At 34.7% G+C, this 26,912-nt stretch overlaps 1 protein-coding gene across 1 annotated transcript in view; it reads left to right on the plus strand.

Moving 5' to 3' along the window:
• Positions 1–423: 423 nt before the first annotated feature.
• LOC145666953 (equilibrative nucleoside transporter 1-like) overlaps positions 424–26,912 on the plus strand; it is a 114,156-nt gene continuing 87,667 nt past the window's right edge. Inside the window, exon 1 of the mRNA XM_081734576.1 lies at positions 424–511. Coding sequence (XP_081590702.1) covers positions 484–511 — 28 coding nt within the window. The 5' untranslated portion in view covers positions 424–483. The remainder of the gene's footprint in view (positions 512–26,912) is intronic.

Genomic DNA, 26,912 nt, shown 5'->3' on the forward strand with positions numbered 1-26,912 from the left:
CTTTATTTGATCTATCGATTATTACGTCTCAGTTTAACGTTTCTTTTCTTAAACTCCAATAATATTGTGCAATTTGATGACAGTGTCATAATTGCTAAATGGAATTCCTTGCAAAGAAAATAGCATTGTTTATTAATATGTACTTTGGATAGCAAAGAGATAAATTGTGTTGGAACTTAAACACAAAGTTTGCCGAGTTGTGTTTGAAACGTTGTAATGCAAGCTGCATCCATAGATTTTTTGCGTTGTTTCACCAAACAGTGTGTATAAGTGCAGAGACTCTTCATTAGAACTATGTTCAGTGAGTCACGTCCCAGCAACTTCCTGATAAGGGATAATGGAGCATGAATTACACGGCCCCCCGATTGGGTCAGACGACTTATATTAAGCCAATCAGGGCTGCGGGCGCGACAGTGAACCTCTATGGAACGTCGCTGACACTTGTGTCTCTCTTTTGCAGTGCTCCATCCTTTAGGACTTCATATGCACTTACAGCAATCTTCGTCTACAGGTAAGTCTTAGATCTAAGATTTAAGCACGTGACTACCAATGCATAGATGCAATGATACTTAGATTATATTAGCATTTATCACTAACCATCACGTGATTTTAAAATATTTAGATTTTAAATATTGTGAGGCCGCTGAGGCGTGACGATCTTTAAATTGCGATTAATGAAATTGTAATTATCGATACTATAGATAAAATTTCTGAAGTTCGATCATCCGTTACCTCAAGGAAAGAAAGGCTCTTTAAATTGGAGTGTCTGATGATCTATTTCTGATATCGAAGGTATCAATAATTGACTACAAACTTCATTTGTTACAGAAGTTCACGGTATTTGATTTTCATTTATTTATTTAGCTAGGACCAATACAGAAAACAAAACAATCACGTCTGATTCACCAGGAATTTTCTGTAAAGTTTTTCGGTTGCTTCGTGATTTTACACAACAATCAAAGACGCCATTTTGTTGATCCGAACTTTTAAGCGACAATTCCAAAGTACTGTTTGAGTGAGTCGCTTCTCTGCGACACTGAATACAATCTTAAGAAAAATCAGTTAAATTATGTATTGTATGGAGTATTAAATAGATATAAAACAGAAACGGGACTAATATTTAATTATTAGACGTAATGTGAAACTTGTGGAGTGACGACCAGCCTACTGTTATTGCTTCATCAAAGTTACGTTAAGGAAGAGTATCAGTGTTTAAAATGGAGCTAAACGATTTAAAAATGAAAGTTTATAACTATGGAAGCATTTACTGGAAGATATTTAAAACTTGTTTCCTTCTTGTTTCCTTGGAGTGGGTGGCAAGATTTAGGGTTGTCAACCGTCCGGTATTTTACCGAACAGTTCGGTTTTTAACGTTGTCCGGTGTCCGGAACGATCTCAAAACCGAACGTGTAATGCCCGGTAATTTTTCCACTTACTAGTCGTATTCCCCGTTCTATTCATATTATTTTGGATTGACGAAACGAATCTTTTGTCCATGAACATGGTTAAAGCAGAGGTTTTAGATATCGACGTGTTGTGAGCGGAATTTGTGAAGATTTAAAGGGAAAATTTATTGAACTTATCAAAACTGCTAAAAGTCAACAAAACTATAAGAGAGCAACTTATCAATGCTTCATCCTCAGCTACATCTTCCAATTAAATAATACAATCAGATCCAGTAAAAGTATGTAGTCATTATGAGACATTACTAGCCCCAGCTATGCTGGTAACACTTATTTTTCAAGTATATTTTGTGCATGCCATAATTATATTGCTAATTATATTTGCTTTTCTGTTTTAAATATGATGTATTATTGATGATAAACTACAAACATTACATCTGCCGACTCAACCAAAACTGGAATACGTAAGTTTAATAAATGCTTCAGAGTTCAGAAGTAACTAAAGTTATTAAATTCGAACTCCGAATCGTTTTAATTTTATTTGGAGTAACCCCTTTCAAGTTCTTGATGTTTTCGATGAGCGAGGGTCACAATCTTAGGAATACACCTACTCCAGGAGGATGTCCCATATTTCCATTTTCAAAAACTGACAACCCTAGCAAGATTCCCTGCTATAAGTATAATTTTACATTTTTCATTGTTGCATTATTATAGCATTAATTAAAAATGTATAACATATTCCCAGACTTAGAGAAGCAATACAACCTTCCCTGCAACCACAAATGACGTCCCTGAAATAAACGCTTATAGTTTTAACTCTTTATGTATCCGTAACTTAGGTTTGCCAGATCTTACGTTTTTCCCTAAGTTTTATGATTTTCTGGCACTTTGACGTCATACAATTTTACTTTCCCCGTAATCCGATTTCATCCTTTTCTTTAAATATATATAAATTCACGATTTCGTTCCGATTTTAGTCCTGGACACTTAAAATGTGTGCTTTTTTTTTTTTTTTTAATATAGAAATTGATCTCTCACATAATGTTAAAGCAATCCAACGAGGTAACGTAGTATTCAGTGAAAAATGCAAAACTTTGCGTTTTATTTTCTTATCTAACCGACACCCCAACCAAATGTTTTAAAATAATCTGGTTATAACATCTTAGCCTTTATCTGTCAACACTGATCAATGATATAGCAGTTTCGAACGATCGTGATGTGCTGGTGAAAGGAACAGAGCCTACTGTGAATTAATAAAAGCAGAACAAGAAGTAGAGTAAATTTCGATACGTCCTGTAAGGAATTTTTGAACATATACAAAAAATAAAATAAAATAAAATAGAGACGCAAAAAAGCCGGCTTTTTTGAATCGATGTTTTTTTTTCACATAAAAAGCCGGCTTTTTTGGGAAAAAAAACGAGAATTTTGGAAATTTTGGCTTTTTTCAACTTCATGATTTTTCTATCTAAATAGCTTTCTTATAGTATATTCTATAATTAGATAAAAATTCCGTGACCTGAATGTGATATTTCGCTCTGAAATTCACCATCAATATGGATGGAGCACATGTTTTACGAATTAAAGCTAACATGAAGAATGTAGTATTTGAGGGTAATTTTAGAGGCTATTTAACTTTATTTTAACTTTTGAGTTATCGACATCTTTTTTCTTCTCTAGTTTGTCATCCGTGTTTCATTTCTAAGAGCTTTTAGTACTCTAGCTTCTAGCGCAAAAGTTAAACTTGCCCGTTTTTCTATTTATCCGTCAAAGCGTACGTTTTTCAATATATCCGTCAAACCGTACTTCCACATTTCTGTTATACTGTAGCTGTGAAGTGATTTAGCAATAATTTTCCGGACACAACCTTGAATACCAATTTATACAAATAATCAGTAGCGGATTTAGAAAAGTACTTTAGGAGGTTTTTTTCTGATTGTTTCGTTTCCTAAAAAGTCCTAATTTTATTTGGGAAGTGCTTGAAGTTTATGAGTACAGGCATAACTAATATTTCGTTTCGTTTATATGTTTAGCAATAATCTTTCGGATACAACTTTAAAAATCATTTTATACTGAGAATCAGTGGCGGATTTAGAAAAGTATTTTGGGAAGGGTTTCTTACTAATGTTTAGTTTTTTTAAACATTCGTAATTTTTATTTGACGGGAGCTTAAAGTTTATGAGTAAAGGCATAAATAATAGATATTTCGTTTGTTGCAGACATTCCGTAACTTTGGGGAACGGGCTTCAGTCCGAAAGACCGCTCCCCTAACCTTCGCAAAACCGTCACTGCTGGTAATTAGTAATAATAACGATTTAAAAACAATAAAAAAGGAAGTCGCCCAACTCACAGTACACGCACTATTTCTACATTCACAGATGGAATTAAGAAAAGCTTTGTCAGAATGGTCGAATGCTGGTTGAATCCCGGACTTCCCGATAGAAGCGCAAAAGCTAATCACTCAGTCATGTTTGTTGTGCAGTTGTATTTAGCTTAACTTAAATATATTCCGTAGTCTTTTTTTTTGGGGGGGGGGGAGTTCCGTAATGATATGTTGAATCCCTCTTGTTAAAAATTCAGAAAACTTGAGGATTGGGTAAACTGTGATGGTGGTTCTATAAAACTTAACTGTAGAATTTCAAGAATATACAGAACCAAAAGCTCTAGATGTGCAGCCTTTAAGTGTATCATATAAATCTAAGTATTTCTCTTATGTTTTATTTTAATTTTATTTTGTTTCAAAAAGAGGGTGTGGAATATTTTGAAGTAAAAATACTACATACTATTTTGCTAGTTATTTGTGTATTCTTTAAAAAGAAGTGTTTACTTTTAGGGTTGGCTGATTTACACCAACCTTTTTTTTTTTTTTATAACTGGTTTAAACCACAAAAATAAAAAGAATGAAAAATGCGAATCGTGTGAACTTCATGGTAACGTTTCCAGATATCAAACCACCTGCAATAGTTTTATTTCCCTTTCACCTTTTAATCAAGGTGTCCCATGTTCGATTCTCGGTCGAACCACAATCCTTTTTTCATGCGTAACCCAAGTAGCGGTTCGGATGTCAGTTTAAGCGAAAGTCTTCTCCTTGATAACCTCGGTATTTCGTAAGGATGTTAAGCCTAAATATACGAAACAAACCAAATTGTATATTTCTACATGCCTAAATGCGTGTTGTTTTATAAAGAAGCCAATATTGCTTAAATATATTGATAGAAATTGGCAAAATTTATCGATTGCCTACGTAGCTTCCAACATTAGCTTGGATTGGACTTTCAATGATATCTACGTATCGGTACTAAATTTGTAATTTAATACCTCAGTTTTAGCGTACTGATTACGGTACGTTGACCTTTAAATTTTACACGCAAAGCAATAACAGGATTTTCCCGTTATTGTCTTACATTTCAAGTAATGACGGGATTTTCCCAATGGCTAGGGCGGGAGATTCTCAACTTAAGAAATTTACTGACCGCAATTCTTTAAGCTTATGGGAGTTCTTCCGGCATAACCCCGCTGTTGCATAATAACATCAAGGGGAAACAAACTTAGGCTATTTCTGTGAATATGTAATATAAATACATAAAGCAAAAAATCTAAGTCAAAAAAGCCTGGTTTAAACCAAAAAAGCCTGGTTTAAATATCCCCCCAAAAACGGGTTTTTGGCATATTCAAAAACAACCACGGTTCTTGCCAACTCTGCTTACTTTTGTATATAGGAGGTTAAAAAACTCTTATTATATACATTGGTTAATCCTGTGGAATTCATAATGTAAATATGTTGAAGAAAAATTGTTTGAAATATTTTTTTGAAATTCATAGTTTATTTTAGATGTTTTATATTATTATCAGCATCAACCACTAATTAAATGATTTTTTGTGTTATAGAGAAGCGATACAAAGTCTGTTTTATCAATTTAAAGCAGTATTTTGAAAAAAGCCCAAAATTTCTGAAGCAAAAAAGCAAAGCAGAAAAAACCGAGTTTTTTTTTCCAAAAAAGCCGGTTTTTTTCCGAGCCCTTGCATCTCTAAAATAAAATAAAATAAAATAAAATAAATAAAATAAAAAAAATAAATGTGGGACTGTTAAGAGATGCCAAATGTTAATTAAGATACAATTAAAAGATAACAAAAATTTGTGTGATGTATTTGGTTGGAATTGAGTTCAGCGTCCCTCGAGTCTTAAATCTTTGAGTTTTACGTCCCACGATTATGCCAGCTAGGCTAAAGGAGTTTAGCGTCGTTTTCAGCACCGGGGTTACACGTCAATCACAGTTTAAGCGCGGTTATGGGATCCGAGTCACGCGACCTTCTACTGAGAATTGTTACATACTTTTTGTATTGTGTGGGCTGCAATTATTTTTCATGTAATAGCCCCACTTCCCAATTAAAATATTCTACGTTAATATGTGAATCTATATATGTGTTTAATATATGTGAAATCAGAATACCACCTACCTTCCTGGTTTTTCCGCTGAAAATAGTAAAATTTTCCCTTTTTCGCTGAAAAATCTGGCAATCATGCGCTAACTAAAGTACAGGCTATCTGTCAAGGTTTGAGTTGAGTTTAGTGTCCCTTTCAGCAGTGAAGCTACATGAGACGTGGACCTATTGACGTGGACCTAACGTATAATCCAAACCACATGAGCTCCCATCGGGAATCAAACTCGGGCCTCTCATGCCAACTACACTGTCGTGTTGCTACAGCTATGATATAAGTTGATGGGGGAAGATATTAGTATGATTCACTTTAATACATGGCATGTTTTTAGCCCTCTTTCTCTGTTTATATATATATATATATATATATATAATTATTGTATATTAACACTAATGTAGAATTAATAATGATGGAACGAAGAACTTTTTCTACAAAATATCTCAATCGAAACGTTTTCAAAATGTTAGGAAAATTGAGTCAGTCATTTCGAAAGGGCTATATATCCACCAAACTAAATTGTTGGAGAGAAAGAAAAACTCGACGTATACAATGGCATCGATGATATTGAAGCAATAGTGTAGGATATGTAACGTAATGTGACCATCCAATTGGTCTTTTCACAGGGGATGCGCGTTTCTTCGCGTACGTCTTGAATTTGCACTAAAATGAAAATGTGGTGGGGATGGAAATATGGCCTTCTCACAATGACTGATTCAATTAATCTACAGACACACATTCTTTACACCAAAATTTAGGAATTTTCTTATAGGTGTAAATTCTATAGTAATTTTATCAAAATTTCACGCAAAATACTTATGTTCCAGTCAAATAGTGGTGGTGTTTCAATTCTTCCCAACGTATTAAGACTCGTAGTTTCAAACTATAATAGCAACTTTTCAGGGAAGTGAAAGAGAGAATTATTCAAGTGAATTAAAGCAGTTGAAAATGTGTGAATTGAGATTGCTTTGTTTGTAGGCTAAATAATAGTTTCTGCAGTTGGAGCGAGTTTCATTTCATTAATTGATGCATTTACGTGTTTCCTAACAGCATATGAAATATTTTCTTTTTAAACCTACATTTATCCAGACCAATTATGAAAGAGATATCTTTATCACAATTAGAAGAATACAGAAGCTATTCGAATTGTTAGGTTTGATATCACTAATGTCACTAACTTTTCATTTTTTTATGAGTCAAGCATAAAAATCTCAGTATTATGTTTGTGACGGCATCGGAATCAAGGAAAGAAAGCCATTGAAATCAAATGCTTATTAGATTAAAAGTTATTATCGTCTAAAGGTAGGCCTATGTTTACATTTTATGCATCACATCTAATCAGTGACAATTTCAAACTTCCCCCAGGGGACTTTGAATAAACAAAAGGTTATACGAAAGTACTGGAAACTCGGGATGAGTTGGGGTCCTGTGACTCAGTGGTAGAGCATTCACCTCTGGTACATGGTGTCCCTGGTTCGATCCCATCTCGCGCCAAGTGAACCTTTTGGTGGATAAACACCGTTTGCGTGGGTTTTGTCTGGGTTATTCCGTTTCTTTCAACTTTCTTCATTCCACCATTTTATTCATTTTTCACCATCACCGTCTCCTTTAGCCTAGTCGGCATAAACGTGGGACGTAACACTTAAAAATTTCTTTTCCTTTCATTTCGGGCTGAGTTGGATCGAAGAAATGTCCGTAGGGGATATATCTCTTAAATCGTTACTTCGCCCAACGGAAAATAGGTGCAGTCATTCAAAAAGGGCTCCTTTTAAGAATGTCCGTTTTCATCCCTACTTCGGCGCATATTTGGATGTAATGTCTGTTGCCTCATTTCTTATACATATTGCTAATGTGTTTGTTCGATTTCTACGACTTCAAGAGCACACCAGTTTCAAGCTTTGATCCTATAATTAACAATTTTACCCTATGCAGGAAGGCCATAGCCTTTTCTTATTTTAAAAGTATCTCCTCATTTGTTTATCTTTATTTTTTCAACACATATGGAAGATTATTCCAAAATATTTATACAACTTCACTATTTATAGTATTTTGCTTGTTAACATAATTTTCATTTTTATATTTTGACTTGTTAATTGCATACGTGCCATTTTTTTAAAAATCATTATCTACTCTACCTATCTTAGCAGTAAAATTTTGTTCGTAAATTATACTCAGTTTCTCATAAAGTATTCTATATTTCCAATTCGTACACAAAATCATAAAATATTCCAAGAACACATTAAAAGAAATAATAGTCACATATAGGAATAAAGTCGAGTGTGAGGACCACTCGATTTCTCACATCGTTTAAAACTTTAGAAAATTAAATCTGAATTTTTTTAAAAATTCTAAAGCTAGACATTTACCAACCAGACAGTAGCATTTAATGTTGGAATAAGCTATTATACAAAGCTCTTCATAGGAATTCAGTTTAATTAAAATTTGTTGGAGGTTTTGCGAAAATGGTAGGTATGAAAATTAGTATATGTTTTAAAGTGAGAATTCAGGCACAAATACAGTTCGTAGCAAATTTGAAACGTTAGTAAATCACCTTCCACTGTGAATTATTTTCAGTTTCACTTATTCCTCGAAATAAAAGGTGAGTTACTTAAGTTACTTAATCCATTTATAGTTCTTTGAAGTGTCGAATGAGAGAAAATAATTTATGGTGTATAATTTTCGCTTATTCATTTGTTTTACTAATTTCGAATCGGAAGAACCAATGACTGAGTACTTTTCCATAACCACTGATCCACTAAAGCGTTTTCATTCACTCACCTAATCCACAAGTCACTCTCAAAATATTTAAATAAATTTTAAAGTGTGAAACAACTTTAGCTCCCAATAAGTTTTCATAGAATTCTTCCTTATGTTATTATAATGGATTAATTTTTAATAAAAACTAGCTGAATCTACGCTCTCTACACAGCACATCATTCATATATGAGCATGAATCTCCCTGGCATTCCTTATAATATCTGTACATGTCCCTTTACAGACACAAGTGAAAGACATCTTGATAAAAATCGGCAAGGAGTAACACAAAGGGGAGATTTTTCGATTATTTTTTCAATATGTCGCTCGGTTTGCAAGATTTGAGCCGACTTCCGGTTGGCATAAGTTTCTAATTCATGTATGACCAGTGTTTTCTTTCTTCTTGCGTGCTGTATGTAATAAGCAAATATACACACACAATCAATTATAATGTCAGTGATATATTGTGATTATTGGGCAAAACACTTCAATCAATAAAGATTCATCTTAGACTGGGGAAATATTTGTCCTTCGTTTTTCGTTATCATTTGCCCATGAAGCAAACGCGTGAGAGATATGCAACCCCTGTATACAATTATGTGCCGTTGGAATGTATAACTCGTAGGATATGATGCTTTACTTTTTTAAAATTTCAACACTTCAAATGTACCCTTAAAAATGTAATAAAGAAATAACGACCAATTTTTAAAAAATATTCAATTAGAACTGGACAATCTACACAAATCGAATTGACCAGCGAAAACGGTACGTTTCTAGCACTTGTGGTTTTCGAGATCTCATTGTCGAAAGGATTGGAGACAAACATATAAACTTTTCTTTGGAGACAAACATATAAACCTAGCATTTTAATATATAGATAATAATAATAATAATATTTTAACATCATACTACTTATTGGGAGGTTATTCACATTTAAGAACGAATAAACTTAAATAAAGAGAAATCAGATTTTAAATCACTAACTTTTAAAGAAAGATTTCGTTATTAGCTGTGTTAAAATATTAACAGTCAACTTCAGCTCAAAATTCAACAGTTGATAAATCATTGTCCTTTCAACTTGTTCAAGAATGCATTGATTACTTCTTTACTCAATCTCAAACAGGTAAGAGGTGAATGTCTTCATAGAAAACCATAACGAATGTAAAATACTAGTTACAGGGACATGAAGACTCAGAAAGAGTTGAGAACTTCACTGTTAAGCTTGCAATAGTGGTGAGCGCTTCGTTCCTATGTAAATAGCTTCTGTCCTCACGTTGTCTTTGAATTACTCACTTTTATATAAATCTGGTTGGTATTAATTGTTCTCCAGAAATAGTTATAGATGTGATTTGAATCGTCTGATCAGAAAATTAAGTTTTATTTAATATTGAATGTGAATTACGTTTATTACAGAATTAGGGACATTTATGGTATAGATGTAGTCATCCTGCCCCCCGAAACTATTAGCAAATAGCTAAAATATGATACATTCAACTCTGGTTTACACTAGTGTACATACTTAGCCAATAGCTAAAATATGATACATTCAACTATGGTTTACACTAGTGTACATACTTAGCCTACTATATTAATGTCGGGATATTTCTAAACATTGGGGAGGGAACGGTGGATTAGTAGTGAAACGTTGATCTCTGGTGCAAAAGGATCGCTGGGTAGATCCCTGGTTATGTGAGTTTGTGGCGGACAATATCGTGTTCATGGGTTTTCTCGTTCTCTCCTTTCTTCCCACGTTTTGATTCCATCATTTTCTTCAAATCATTCGCTTTCATTAATCATTCGTCATGTATAGGCTAGAGAAGTGCACGGGCTGGGCTCAGCCCGAGGCCCGAAGCCCGGGCCGGGCTTGGGCAGGCCGGCTCCGTTATTTCTTTGGGCCGGGCCGATCTTGGGCTGGCCGACACTGATTTCTCTTCAAGTTGGGCCGGGCTAGGGCCGATTAATTGCAATTCTTTAATAATTATTAACTTTCATCATTAAACAATAATTAGAATAAAGGGAAACGTTGAAGAAGTGTGCCCGTGAAAAATGTTACAAAATGAGACTTTTCAAATTTTTCGGGCCCGGACCTGGCTTGGGCCAAGAATTTTTAAAAAAAACTTATCGGGCCGGGCCGGGCTCGGGCCGAAAATCTCCTAAACTTTTTGGACCCGGGCTGGGCCGGGCCTAGGTACATTCGGGCTTGATTGGGATCGGGCCGAAAAATTCGGCCCGTGCAGGTCTCTAGTATAGGCTACAGCATAAATTATTTATTGTAACATTGGAAAGTTCAAGATTGCTAATAGAACTCCAACTGACCAAAACAGTATATATATTTTAAGAGTATGTATCTGTGTATTTAAGAATATATATATTAAGAGTATACCGTATACTCTTTATATATATATATATATATATATATATATATATATATATATATATATATATATATATATATATATATATATATATATATATATATATATATATATATATATATATATATATACTACTTTGGTCAGTTGGAGTTTTACTAGCTACAGTGTATAACCGCCGGTCGTAAAACTGGAACATTTCATTTCGTTTTCTAATCTTACATTTATCATCAAACATTCGCACTGCATATCAGAACTAATGAGTTTATGGCGTACAGTAAGAGCTTTTTGTATCCATCAAACGGTGTTGAAAATAGAAGGAAAGCAGAAAATGATTGTAAATAACAATTTTAATGCCATGCTGAAACAACACTATAAAACGTGGTAAATTGTTTACGTTTTCTAAATATTCTAAAATCTCCGATGTTTATACCAAATTATTAGAAAATTAACTGAGTTCGCGTGTACGTATTGATTTTATTTAAATATATTTCTTTTAAAAACAACTCTTGGGCACATTACTATTCCTAATGCACTTATCCATTGTTCTTTGAATATTTTTTTAAAAAAGGTTTTGGAGTGAGATATGTTTGATTCAGAACTAAATTAGTTTAAATAGAAAGAGGATTTTTAGGTTCTGAAACTTAAGTTTTAAGTGGCTACAATAGTGCAATCACAGGTGAAATAGACTCTGAAAGGAGTAAATAAACTGGAAAAGCCAGAAGATAGTTTAAATATACATGTACATTTAGGCCTACGGTTCATTCTTGCAGGATTAAGGACGAATTTTACAGTGTAGACCACAAGAATTTGAGAAGAAAGCTTTCCCTCATTTAGTCCGATTTTGAAATCTATACAGGGTGTTCCAAAACAACACCGACAACGTTCGTTAGCTGATTCCTGATATCAAAATAAGACGAAAAGTAAAGACCAACCTGGACGCACAAATGCTTTCTTTCGCAGTTATAAGCTGCCGAAAACATGAAAAAATTAGCTTTAAAGGTCCATAGTTCCAACACTATGGGATCTACCGTAGTCGGGTCAAGACTTCACTTAGGAACTACTATGTGCCCTATGCAAATATCCATGTTTCAGAATCCTGCCGTATTTCTGTGACATTTTTTATAAATATAGTTGGTGAGTGCTTCAAATTATATGCCCGTAGCCAAACTGCCTCTATAAAAATTATTGCGTGAGTACCGCAAGATTCTGAAACATGTATTTTTGGATAGCACACATGTTAGTTCGTAAGTGAAGTCTTGACTCGACTACGGTAGGTTACCTAGTTTTGAAATTATGGATTCTTAAACTTCATTTTTTTATATATATATATTTTCGGCAGCTTATAGCTCCGAAAGGAAACATTTGCGCACCCTGGTTGGTTTTTACTTTTTGTCTTATCTTGGTGTCAGGAATAATCTCCCAAACATTATTGGTGTTGTTTTGAAACACCTTGTATATTAATGTAATGGCTCATTTCTTTCACACGATTTAGATTTTTGCTTCAAATTCGATGATGATAATATATTACTTTGTCACTTTCAGATTACAAAGAAAATAATGTATTTTTTCTTAAAATGGACAAAAGTAAGTGAAAATAGATACAAGGGCGGATCCACAACTTCCTGGAATGGAGGGTGTGGACTTGGGAATATAGATATTTTTCATATTTTTCCTTTCAGAGTATAACGAACTAGGCATGTCTGTTAATAAACAATAACATTAAAAAGGACCAAACAAATGAAGTTACTATTTGTAGTTTATCTAGAAAAATACTGCTAAGCTCAACTTAAAATATCAATTTTCAAGCTTCGAGGCACTAAAATTTGATATTTCTATACAAACTACAAATACTAAATCAACTTGTCTGGTCCTTTTTTTAAAATGTTATCTTTTATTTACAGACACTTCGTTATACTCTGAAAGAAAGCGTTGAAAGGGTGTTTTCTCTTATTAATAATCAGCGGATAAAGAAAAGGGTCAGATTATCTATAGAAACAATTAAAAGTATTGTATGAATGCAATATAATTTTAAGGAATATTCATGTTGTAAATTTTATGACTTCCTTTTGAAAAAACTAAGAAATGAAGGTGCAGACAGGAGCATTAAAGAAATATAATACATCTGAAAATGGAAGGAAATCCAATTAAACATGAGTAATTTGTATGAGAAAATACATTATTGGTGAATCAGTGTAGCGTTTTAAGTTTATTACAGCAATATAGTATACAATATTTTCTACTTAAATAAAGATTTTACGCCCTCTTACCGTTCAAACAATGATTTTTGTACATAATGCCAAGTTTAAGAAAGGAATATACAATTATAAATATTTCTTAATTTATATATAATTATTTAAATATAAGCTCTCAGAATGTCTGTCTACAGCTTATTAGTCTTACAATCACCTCCTCAACTTGAAACGATCATAGGCAACGGCCTAAGTCCACAATAAAGCTATTTTCAGTATACGGTAATTATTATAGGTAAAGCTATATATTGTTTCGGTCCACGTTATTTTAGACAAATGTCCTCTTTTTTCAAGTCATTGATCTGGTCACCCTATGTATGCCGTTTATAAATGGAATTACGAAACTTGTGGTTGGTTTACTGCTAGTCAGTTATTCAGAGTGAACCATAAGTAGTTTCACACTGATAGCCATTCCGCTTTCAATTTGTTCCAGTAGAAGTAGCTGATTGATTAAACAATATGCTATGGTGTGGTTTGTGAATAATATATTATAAGAAGTAATTTTATAAAAGATATAAACCTTGTTATATTTGTAATTAAGTAATTTATAATGAATAGAAAGTCATCAAAGGATGAAGATGTGTTCGTACTTCAAAAGTGGTGATTGATTACATCACCACAATTATGAAGATATCATTGAGTTGTTTGTGCAGCGTTTTTTCTGTGGGGGATAATAAAAAATATTTTTTTCTTTAAAAAAATCCAGATCTAAAGCATTCCAAAGAGCTTACCGGAGGAGCACGGTGGCTTAGTGGTATAGCACTTACTTCTGGTACGTGGGGTCGATTGTTCGATCCCCGGCCAAGTAAGTTTGTGGTGGGCAACATTGTGTTCGTGGGGTTCCTCGCAGTACTCCCGCTTGGTCCCACATTTTCATTCCATTAATTCTTCCATCATCATTTAATTGCGTTAATCATCATCTCCCTTTGCCTAAAGGACATACTTGTGGGACGTCCAACTCAAAGGTTTAATTTCATTTCATTCTAAAAAGAGCTAATTGGTTCTCAATTTGATAAATTATCATCCAACAATATTAATGATGCAATATTTCTTCTGTACTTAAAAGACGCAACTTATGCACTGAAAACATTGGAGAATACTCTGAACATTTCATTTAAATACCTAACTTCCTAACACAATGAAAAAAAAAATTATGATACAACGTTTAATAATTTAATAATTTCGTAGTTCATAAGTAATTCATTTCATATACAAGTGATTTATACCCCGTCCTGTAGTTTGCAATATAAGTCAGCCACTGAATATCTACTTTAAGGGTCTTCACTAGAGCGAAATTAAACTACCTCTAATTTTAGAGTTCTTCTGTAATATCTTCAAACCAAATAAAAATATTCGAAAAACAGAAACGTAGCGAACTAGACAATACGATTTTGCATGTGATACCGTTCTCACAAGTCATCCATCTGCTTTCGATTTGCAACTGTAGATAGATTTAGTAGTATTTTTTGCGGGTTCTGTAAATAGCGGTATACCAAAAGCAGATTGTGGTAAAGGTATCACATACAAAATCGTATTGTCTAGTTCACTACGCTTCTGTTTTTCGAATATTTTTTAATTTGTTTTGAAAATATTACAGAAAAACTCTAAAATTAGCGGTAGTTTATTTCGCTGTAGGGAAGATCCTTAAGGGAATGTATTCAACGCTTGTATTTTGCAACAGTGGTATGTTCTACGAACAACTATAGACATGATATGGATAGGCTATTCACTGAATGTGCGTAACTCTGCCCTTGCTAGTACAATATATAAAGTCGAAATTTATTTTTGTAAGTCTTTGAAGTGCAAATTCCTCTTTTCTTCCGCTCCACTCTATTAAGAATCCGATTAGGGTTATTCGTTCGTATAATATCCGTTATAGTAAACCAAAGTCAGCAGTAAACAAAATAGATTGTTGTCACATAAAAGTGTTATATTGGCACATCTATTTGTCCTTGCAATGCGTGCAATAAGGAATGAAGATCCATTGTCAAAACATTCTCTCTCTTTTTTTTGTTTCTCTTTTCTTCCTCTTCTTCTGTTTTATTGGTAACATCTGCAGCTGTCACGTGATTGTAAGGAAGGCGTTCGCATGAAGATGGACGCTTAGTTGATTGTCTAATGGAGAAGCATGAACTGAAAGCAACTGCACATTCTCCTGCTCGATAGCTTCATGTTACAACTTTACACTATATAAAAAACATCTTATAGCAACGAAATGAGTTGTCAACAAGTTATAACGTTCAGTGAAACTTTAATAAGCTTCCAAATATATTAATCGAAAATGAAGACCATTATATTTTATAGTTGCTTGGAAGTTCTACAACCAGTTTTGAAAACTGCTACTATTTCCATAGTTTATAAGGATGCGCGAAGCATATTTTTTTCACGCTTTAGCCTAGCCAACTGTTTTGTCACAAGGAAGCGGGTAAGGGTAGATTTACATCCAAGTTGTATCACCCGAGTGTGACGTAATGTCACGTGGTATTATTATAGGGCTTAAGGTGGAACAAAACAAGCCCTGCGGAGCTTCTAATCCCCTTCGCTCACTCAGCTATGTTTCATAACGTGAATAAATCACTTTTTATGCATTATATTACGTACAAGGGCAAATGAGTATTAATTTTATCTTATTTTAATGATAAGAGTGTTATTATTTTTTTTAAAAAAAATAAACAACTTCTTGGCCTGGGTTTGAACCCACGTCAAAAGCGAATTTCAATACTAGCCCGTGCGCTAGCATGCTCGGCCAGTTGGCGTTTGATTCGTGCTATATGTATGCTACCTGGTGAGAAATGGATAACTTCAACCAATTAGAACCGTGTATTTAGCTCTTATGCCTAGTGCCGAGCGTGATTAAAAATATATGTTTGCGCGAACACAAAATATTGCATTCATATCCTCAACATTTCTATCTGTATCTGCATCCGCAGATAATGAGATTACAGATATATACAACTTATTTGCTCTGTAACATGGCTATTTAAAAAAAGTTTTTAACATAGTAATTGGAAAACCTTTCTCTGTGGTTTTAGGAACACCATGATATATTAAATAATTCAAAACCAAAGATTAAATATATACCATTCCAATTGCTAAATTAATAACCCTCAATAAACTGAAATAAAGTATTCGTACTCAAATATTACGAAATTAATGCAAAAAATACGTGCTCCTTTCAAATGTCGATATCTCACAACAGACTTGCCGAGCTGATAATACGTGTGTCTAGAGCACCTTGATGGTTATTCTTTTTTTTTTTTTTTATCCAGGACTCATAGGTGTCCCGGATTTCCATTATCGGTTTCCCCAAATATTGTTCACAACTTCAAATATCCCGGGTTTTCTCCAAGATATAAGTCAATATTATAAAACTAATAGCATAGTATCATCAAAATCATGTAAGAACGTTAGTATATATAATCTCCCAATTAATGAAATCAACAGATAAGACTGAAAGCCATGCCACTTATAACAAATCGATTTCTATGTCAACATTCAAGATCTCCATTAAACAACAGCTAGTTTTGAGGACACAAACTAAAATTACACTTCCATTACAATTTTACGCGGTTTAAATGGTGTCATGTTGATAGTGGGAAGGGCGAAAAGTCCGCCAAATACAGATAATTACAGACTTTCCATTGTTATTATGGGTTTCTTCAACCAAAATTCCAAATTTTATTAAGTTATGAGGAACGTAGAATATTATCTTCCTGTACATTATAATTATTCTGAAATTTGTGATCTTACGAATTTACGTATTATTCTTGCCCTCAACAGCAACGAGTATAAATTGTATTTCAAATAGTCTTAAAGTTATACGAATTTTCAACATTTATTAACATAACGCAGTAATCTAATCTAATATAAATAAAATAAATAGTTTGTGTTTGTCTGTCTGTGTGCGGCCTGGAGACCAGACGAGTGGACCGAGAGTTACCAAATTTTGGTCAGGGGTACCTTGGCCCAGGCCCCAGTTCAAGACGAAGCCTTTTTTTTGTAAATTTCGAACCAGGGGTCTCAGGGGGGGGGCGTTTACCGAAACAGGCTTGGGAACCAGACAAATTGACCGGGAGTTACCAAATTTTAGTCACGAATACCTTGGTCCAGGCTCCTGACCTGAGTTAAACGTTTTTGTCAAAATTCGAACCAGGGCGGTCTCAGGGAGGCGTTTACGGGACATGTAAAAGTAATAGAAAATGACCGATATTAGTGTCGAATTCATAGTTTTCGCGGTCGCTGAAATCAATGGTGAAACTCCGATCGCATTAACTTCCAAATTCACGCTATTCGGGGGTCACCGGGAAGGGGGAGGCTGAGATAGCGAGACATATAAAAGTAATCCAAAATTACCGATATTAGTGTCAAATCAATAGTATTCGCGGTCGCTGAAATCAATGGTGACACTTCCATTAGCGATGACTTGCAAATTTAGTTATAATTGTATGCGGGCCGGGAGTCAGCGGAGGGGGGGGGGAGAATCCGAGACATGTAAAAAAATAGCCCAACATGGGCGATATTAGTATGAAATCCATAGTTTTCGCGGTCGCTGAGATCAATGGTGATACTCCCATAGGCGTTGACTTCCAAATACAGCCCTCGTGCAAAGCATTGATATTTTCAACTAGTTTTAAATAAAACTTTCAGTTGGTGTTCAATAAACTCTATACTTTTAAAAGATTCTTTTTCTCTAGTACCTAGATGTTTTTAGTCTGACGCTGACATTCGACGATTGGGAAAATTATTACAATTGAGATAATTTGAATAGCTACTATATGTCATCATTGAAACATGATAAAATTAGGAGAAGCAGAAAATAAAATAATTTGTTTAACTGAAAAGCAAAAATAGAAACAAATTATACAAAAGGTAAATATACAGCACAACAGCTCTCCTTTTTTTTTCAATTTAAATTTTTTTTGCATCATAATTTTCCATTACTTACATAATTTTATTCGGGGTTTGTTGTCATACTCGAGTTGTACATCCTGAGCAACCTTATTTACTCATCAGAGAAGTAATTATAAAATTTAGTATTTCGAATATTAAATTTGACATCCAAAGTTGTCAATACTACAGAGTCTCACAACAATTTCTTTATTACATATTGTCCAACATAGCTCTTAAGATATTTTGAGGCTTCACTTTTATTGCCGATGATAACTAATGTTTTCCGGGTGACTAAATCACGAGGTTGCAATGTTATTGTAATCTATTGGTCTGTATCTTATTATTATTATTATTATTATTATTATTATTATTATTAGCTTAACGCCGGGTTCTAAATTTCTATTATTTTGTCGTGTAAATCTGAAGAAAACAGTTCTTCAATCTACCCATACATTTTCTCAAAGTTTTCCACTGCAGAATGAGATAAAAAGTGTCGACAAGTATTAACCTATTCGTAGTATTGATTGAATAGTTGATCACATTATACAGGAAAGACTATCTTCATCCTACAAATTTCAATATTTTACTCCATTTCTGATTTTCGGCACAGTATGTTTTGATGATATGGTTTTAATCCCCATATTTTCACTCGATGAATATATTGCCTCGAGAATTGTATGAACGTTCACAATGTTTAATATGGTGTTCTTTACAATCCTACTTCCATTCTTTGGGCAGAAATTGCGAATCTTCATTCGTCACGATTTCGTCAGTATTATGATATAAAATAATATTTGTCTATCGTACGAATGATTTGTGTTGCACATGCTATGCGCAATATATAGAAGCAAACAAACCGAGAATAAATATCTACTATAGATAAAATATATTGAAATCCCAAACTATTAGGCAATTTGTCTTCTAGTTCAACACAGATCCCTTCGTGGTCTTTCCTGACAATCAAATTAGATGATTTAGTCATCACAGACTTCAGGCAATTTCTGATACAACAGGTCATGTCAGACTTGATAGAACACTGCTACAAAACATTAGGCATTTTTTTTATCCTAGGTGGCCTTTCTTGTGAATTTTCTTTACAATTTCCATCGACATATGTTTGAGAATAACAAGCAGCCTCGTTTGACGTTTCTTACGAAAAGTACGGAACGATGGGTTGTAGTTTATTTGTTTTTCACATTATGATTTAATTTCTTCATTAAAGTTTGGCAATAAAGGTCATTTGGTCATTTCTTCAGTAACTCTCGATGATCAAATAGCTTAGGGCAGTGGTTCTCAAACTTTTCGATAACGCGGACCCCCTGTTCATTCGGGAAGTGATCTGCGGACCCCCTTGCAATGCTATCTGAAATTTCACATAGTATTAAAAAATATACTAATTAGAATCACCACAGACTAGAAAAACATCAAGAAAAATAATGTAATAAGTAATTTATTTTAAAGATAAATGATTGTTTGCTAGTGAACGAAATTTCAATTGAAAATACAGAAGATTTCAAGACTGAAAACCATTGTCTTTTTTCTTTTCTTTTTTAAAAAAGGAAATTCACTTGATAACATTCTCAAATGGGGGGGGGGGAGGTCACTAATGTGAATAAAATTCTTTGTGTTTTTCCGTAATCGCATTCAAATCTGCAATAATTTTTGTCACCATCAATCCGACTCCACATTAAAACGATTTCGCTTTAAAGTTTTAATACTGTTTTAATACTTCACAATACTGCAAAGAGCAGAAAAGATCTGTTCACATAAGTAAGTAGTAGGGAAAGTCATCAAATGTTACAATGCCTTTTTAGACAGCTCTTAATACTCATAGCGCAAACGCAAACCAATTTGAGTCAAGAGTTACTCACAGTGGCGAATCTAGGATTATATTTTGAGAGGGATTTCTTCTTCTTCTTCTTCTTCTTCTTTTTTTTTTTTTTTTTAGAAATCCCAAAATTGGGGTAAGGATTGACGTTTATAAGCATAGGAATGACTAATGTTTACTTCTTTATTTTTTTTTTTTTAAGAATCTGGAATTGGTGGTAGTAATGGTACCTTTCCGCCACTTAAAGGTGAAATCCATGAAATTCCGAAGCGCCGTGCAGTTAATGTACAACTGCATTTGAAAAAGTGCCCTAACAAAGAAGGCATATCCCTCACTTGAAGTAATCCTATATAACGGTTGACCAGCTTCAGGACAGAAATTTAGGAATTTAGGAAATCATTTAAATTTACAAACGTCATTACAATTTCTAATGCTTTATTTTTAGTAACTGAAAAAATACTTCTTGCATAACAGCTGTGATTTCCATTTTATTACAATACATTTTAATTTTTAGGCGTCGCGGACCCCCTGGCTAGGTCCCACGGACCTCACTTTGAGAACTACTGGCTTAGGGTCTTCTTTAAGTATAAAGTTGGCATACAACTGGAAGACTCCCAAGTATTGGAAATGTTGAAGATCTTGATGACGTGACATGAATAAAAGACTCGCAGTCACTGACCCCTATATCCATAAATTGCGACGTTAGTTTTCCGATTGAGATCTTGGGCTCTGTCCCGAGGAGCTAGAATCAGTCATTGATTGTGTAGATGTAATTTGGGCTTGTGGCTTGGCTTTATGTCAGTCTTTATCTGACTTCGCTGAAGTTAACTGGCTTTCTTCCTTTCTGGAGCAGTCTCTGCTCCGATAGTTAGTCTATGGTAGCAGCGGCATGTTGTAAAACCAAGCTAACGATAGTTGCATCCATAATCAGGAAAATTCTGTCCTCGATTATTTCCACTTTGCTTCGGCTTTTGTTCATACTGGGAATTCTCATAGCTTGATGCTACGTCAAACGTTCGAGGGGATTTCTGTACTGATGCCATTGTACTCGATTTAGGTGACTCTGTCTGTGACGATGTATTAATTTTCAACCACTTTACAAAATTCTTCCTAGGAAGTTGAAATGTTCGTCGGTTGTCCTTTGATTCTACAGAGGACTGTGTAATAAATTCGGACCAGAATCCTTCATATACGCTATTTAAAGCAAATCGCTGCTTTTTACTGGTGTTGCAGATAAATTACACAAGCATTTGCTAGCAAAGAAACACAAATACACACATAATTGTTTATGCGCAAGACATTTTAAGTTATCATAGGCCTGCGACGGTGTTCTCCATACGAAACACGACCGGTTGTTGGAAACAAGGTGAAGATCGATTTATCGGATCACATTACTGCCCTGTCGCGACAAAACGCTGTAACTTTGGCGGAGCAGTTTTGAGAAAAAGAGCCGTAAAGTCGCTACAGACCGGCTAATTTCCTACTTACATCGAAATTCTCTTTGGTATATTTTCAAAAGTATTTGACTCAGCTCAAAGCTGGGCCTGGTGAACATAAATATCGGTGGCGGGAAATCCAAAAATGCTTATAGCGACAAAACAATGTAACTCAAGTTACAGCGTTTTGTCGCGACACGGCAGATTACGCGTTTCCACTGCTCATGAGTCCACGCCTTGTGGTCCTTGCACCACTGGATAAGCCTCTTCGCATTTACCGCTGTGACCAGGGGTTTGGCGATAGCGGCCCTGCCATGAATTTTCATTTTATGAAGTTCCCGTCGCACTGTTTTCGATGAAACCGGGTTCTGTAGACCGGAATTGACTTCAGACGTAATTTTCATTGCAGTGGTCTTCTTTTTAGCTGCTATAATCCGTTTTAATACCCTCTGGTCCCTCTGACAGGATTGTCTTTCGACCACTGTTGTGCTTTGCGGACGTCGTTTGTCCATGAATTGTGTATGCCCTCGTGACATTGGACACAGTGTCTTTCGATACCCCAACAATGTTCTCTACTGTTGTCACTACAGGTCCAACCAGACGGGCACCAACGATCATGTCTCTTTGGAAGTCTGTCAGGTCGCCCATTTTACCGCACCACTTTTACAACACGACACACACAGGTGAACTGGTTACTGCTGACGGAAGAGGAAGGTCCACATGACACATTAAAAACAAAAAACGATCGGCAACCGCAACACGTGTTGTACAGTTGAGGGCCAAACTTACGTGTCCTGTATGAAGTGTTTTTAGATTTTTTGTCCAACCCCTGTATATATAAACATGGCTGAATCTCTAAAAATATACCTGTCTTCCAAACTACAAATAGACAGAACAAATCAAGTTAAGATCAACGATATGCAAACAGATAACAGAGTGATTGTAGATGGAGTTGAGAGACAGCAACAGTGGCGTATTTAGGGGGGGGCTTCCGGGCTTAAGCCCCCCCGAAATCATACTTACTATAGTCAAGTATATGAAATATCTTGCAGAATTTTCACATTTTCAGGCAAAGCCCCCCCCGAAAGTTAGCAAAGCCCCTCCCGAAACAAAATCGTAAATACGCCACTGGACAGCAATAATAGTCAAATTGAATTTGTAGTAAAAACTTCACGTTTATCAAATACAACATTTCTTTAAGATAGATAGAAAGTACAAATTTATATTCGTTAAGTTAAAATGCACTAAAAAATCAGATTTACATCTGTTATTTGAATAAGGTCAACATTTGTATTAGTTTTCCCGAAAGCTCTAAGTTACGGTGATCTATAACGCACACACTATGAAAAATGAGACAGAAAAATGATACGGGGTGTTATGGTTGCACCACAGGGTCTCTTGTCATGGGGCTTCCAAAAACTTTTTAAAAAATGTATGCTATGTAATCTGATATATCATTGAAAGGATTGTGGGAAATCTAATCACTTTTGTAGGGAATAGTCTGTGGTGTGGGGTACCGTTTACTTAATAGTCACCATTGAATTCTGAATTTTATCATAGTCAGACAAAACTTAGTTAAATGATTATCACAATTGAATTCTGAATTACTTATAATATAATTAGACAAAACTTAGTTAAATGGTTGTAACCACAGAATTCTGAATTCTTTCATAGTCAGATAAAACACACAGTTAAATGGCGGCTATTTCATAAACGGTGCCCCACACGAGTAACTTTTTTCTACAAAAGTTGTTTGTTTTTCTATTATCATTTCAATAAAGTATAACTTATTTGATTTATCTGCGCATTGTCCAGTGTTCCGAACTAATTTCTTTGTTTATAAGTGAAGTCAGTCACATGGCAGGGTTGCCAGAAGTATTGGTTTTATTTGAATTTTTTGATATCCATTTTTTCAAGAAAATCAGAAGGACATGCTGAACCGAATCAATTTTAATGTAAATAGTCGTGAGCATACTTAAAGTCGTTGTGCGCTGTATAGATAAAACTACTTAACATGGAATCAAATACTAAAGCATTTAAGTGGCTGCAGTTTTAATTTTTCCATATGAGAATAGAACTTAAAGAATATTAAATATAATAAAAAATCCTTAATTTAAAACGTCTACAGCAGTTGGAGCGAGAAAAACATTATTGGGCTACTGAACTGCAATATAAAAGACGCAAAGCCAGATACAGTATGATGGTTGAAACGATTGTCGCATAGCCCGAAAGATTTTCATGTGCTCTTGCGTCATAAAGTTAAGTATTTTATTTCAATAAACGTAGAGGTAAACCGTATTACAAAGGAAACAGGTAAAAAAAAAAAAAGTCTGATTTTTAAAATTTTTAAATAGCCCTACAGGTTTGAAATACTAATGAAATTAGTTAGCAGATAGAAAGAAGTACTCAATTCGCTGCTGTTACATTCTATGAAGAGCTATTGCAAGCCAGATGTAACACATTCAACGTGATGATACGTGGTGAGTGCGTCAGCTCTCAGGTGTCATTATTTGTGACTTTCTGGACTGAGTTCTCTACTTCTTAATTTACGTGATTCTCCAATTGTTTCATGATGATGAAGAGAAGAAATGAAATATTTCAGTTTTACGACCCACGATTATGCCTTGGAAGTTAAGGGAGGTAATGATAATGAAAGAAATGGGGAATGAAGAAATCGGAAGAAAATGGCAGAATATGTAAAACCCAAGTAAATGGTTGTCCACCTCAAAGCGCCTTCATGCAAACTGGGATCAAACCACGGACCCTACACACCAGAGGGAGCACCCTATCACCGAACCACCGCGGCCCTTCATGATCAAGTATCAATACTGGAAAATGTTAATGGTCAAATTGGGAGTAGAACCAGGGACTACGAATTACGAAATAGTGTGCGCTACGATTCGACTAAGCAGGAGCTCATAAAATTTAAGAAAACTTGAGCAATGTTTTATTATTTAATGCTCTTACTCTTACTTCCAGATACATTAGATACATTTACATACATTTATTAGATACATTTATTTTATGTATACATTTACCTTAGATACATTTATTAAAGGGAACTTCTGGGAAGTAAGTTTTGTTTCTACAATTCTTGACATAAATTATAAAAAACCGTATTATCAGGGATCACAAATGGAATATAGTTCTTATTAGCAGAATCAATTTACGATATTATTATACTGAAAGAGAGTAAGCTTAAGCGCTTCAGCTGCTTCCCTACTCCATGGTCTACAGTGTGCATTTATTTATATACTTTCAATAGTATAATAATTGAATAAAATATACCAATTTAGTAACTGATCTCACACTTCTGTTTCCTCATTTGCAGCTTTTTTGTTTTATTAAATGCAGTATGATTTCACTTTTTCTGTCTTTTCTACAACGTTTTAATACTTTATATGTAGTCCTTGTAATGTCGGAATACATTACCTTGTGTGGTGATATTTTTCGTTTCCATGTTCCACTTCAAATCATAACAATCTCTTTATAAATATCACAACACTCTCGTATGATCTGGCTACCCAATAAGAATGATAGAGACATGATTTCTGTTACAAAACTTAGTGTTGTCTTTGGACATATTTTGAGAATAAAACCAATATCGTTCGTATTTGACTACTTTTACATGTCACATTTCTCACTTCGTAGAGATGGTGTCAATGTTTTGCCCCAACAACTATGGAGGAATTGCAATCAACATAAGTATACCTCTAAATTATCGTTGGAAAAACAACTGTGCGGGTTATCCTATTCGCAGAGGAATTCGTTGACTAGTTTTTCAAGATCAACGTGATGGCTTACTTCGCTTTCGATGCAGAAGATTGCCAAAGAGCTCAACTTCATCTGCAACATTGTGCTATGACTGAATGCTCTCTTAGGTGTTGCTCTCGTCACAGGAAAAGTGAGATACAGTTACAAAAGAGTAGGGGTTTAAACAAATACGGAACACTACTAGCAATGACAGTTATCTAACAAGGGAACTTGTTCTGGTGTCATACAAAATGTGGAACGACCCACACTATGGTCAATCGATTTGTATTAATGTACAAGAAAATCCATAGGCGGGGAAACCCCTCGAAAATAACCGTTCCGAACTTATGGGGGAAGCAGGGGCACTAGCAACACAACACGTTGTGGATAAATGAGACGAAATATGGAGCGAGTGCGATGGAAATATGCATAGAAGCGCAGTGAAACATATACTACAATCGATATCGTGTATGCGAACAGAGGTCGTCATAAGAACGCAATTTTTTCTTATTAGACGTCATCCCAGCTATGTACACTCATGTCCAAAATGATTGTCGAATATCTATAATTATCTTCTTGTAAGAATACAATTTGATAATGATTTTGCAGGTTACTTTTAATACTGATACTACTTGTGTAATCGGGAAATATATATTTGTGTTAAATTTCACAGGAAAAGAATTATAAATACGAAAATTAGAATGAGTAAAACAAAATGTTGCTAAGTGGACAAGAAAGTTCGTTTTATTGTTCTTATTTACTGCTCTTTTGACATGAATTTTTGCCACATACATGTCTTTGCCGATTATACACATACTAACATTGTAAGAAATACCGGGCGAATTCATATCAAATTATATTCCTACAAGAACATATTTATAGACATGCGACAATAATTTGGGACATGAGTGTTCATGTACACAGTTGTGTTATTTATCTGCAGTATATTGTGCTTGTTTGGTGCTTTGCAGTGCATTAACACAGGGGTGTATATTGCTATCTTACTTTTATGTCATCATCATCATTATAATCAACCATTGTCGATCCACTGCTGGATGAAGGTCTCTCCAATACTTCTCCACAACTATCTATCATGAACAGTCTGTTATGGTGCACTACACTTCTTTGTACCCTATATTTTTAGTCATATTTCTCGATCATTCTTATTCATGTTCAACGTATACTTCCAACCATACACGTAGCAAGTTAGGGCTATATGGGGAAGGGAGGATCCTAGCAATGTTGAGGGGATATACAGGCAGTATCACGTGCGACAAACATGAAAATGAATGCCTACATGTATACAACAGTCTTTATACATCGGACGTTACGAGGGGTGTCCGGACCCTACGGACAATCCCCTCCATAGCTCTCTTTCTTCCATTTCTGCTACACGGTGTAATCTACAGGCTGTCTATAGTTTGCGATTGATTACTTGACCATCTATTATTACTGTACCATTCCCAGGACGTATTGCTTCTCCGTTTTCCTCAATTATATGAGCATTTTTATTTGCGCTTACCCTCCCCTCCTCTGTCGTTACGTGCTAGCCTCTACCCTCACTTGTCAGAGTATTGTTGAATGTAATGTCACATTGTAGTATATGTTTAACTGCTCCTCTATGCATATTTTCATCGAACTCGCTCCATATTTCGTCTCATTATCCACAACGTGTTGTGTTGGCAGTGCTCCTACTCCCCTCCATAAGTACGGAACGGTTGCGATCGAGGGTTTTTCTGCCTATAGATTTTCTTGTTTACTAACACAAATCGATTGACAATAGTCTCGC

This window comes from Thermobia domestica, chromosome 12, assembly GCF_964235325.1.
Source record: "Thermobia domestica chromosome 12, izTheDome1.hap1.1, whole genome shotgun sequence".
In the NCBI taxonomy this organism is placed as follows: Eukaryota; Metazoa; Arthropoda; class Insecta; order Zygentoma; family Lepismatidae; genus Thermobia; species Thermobia domestica.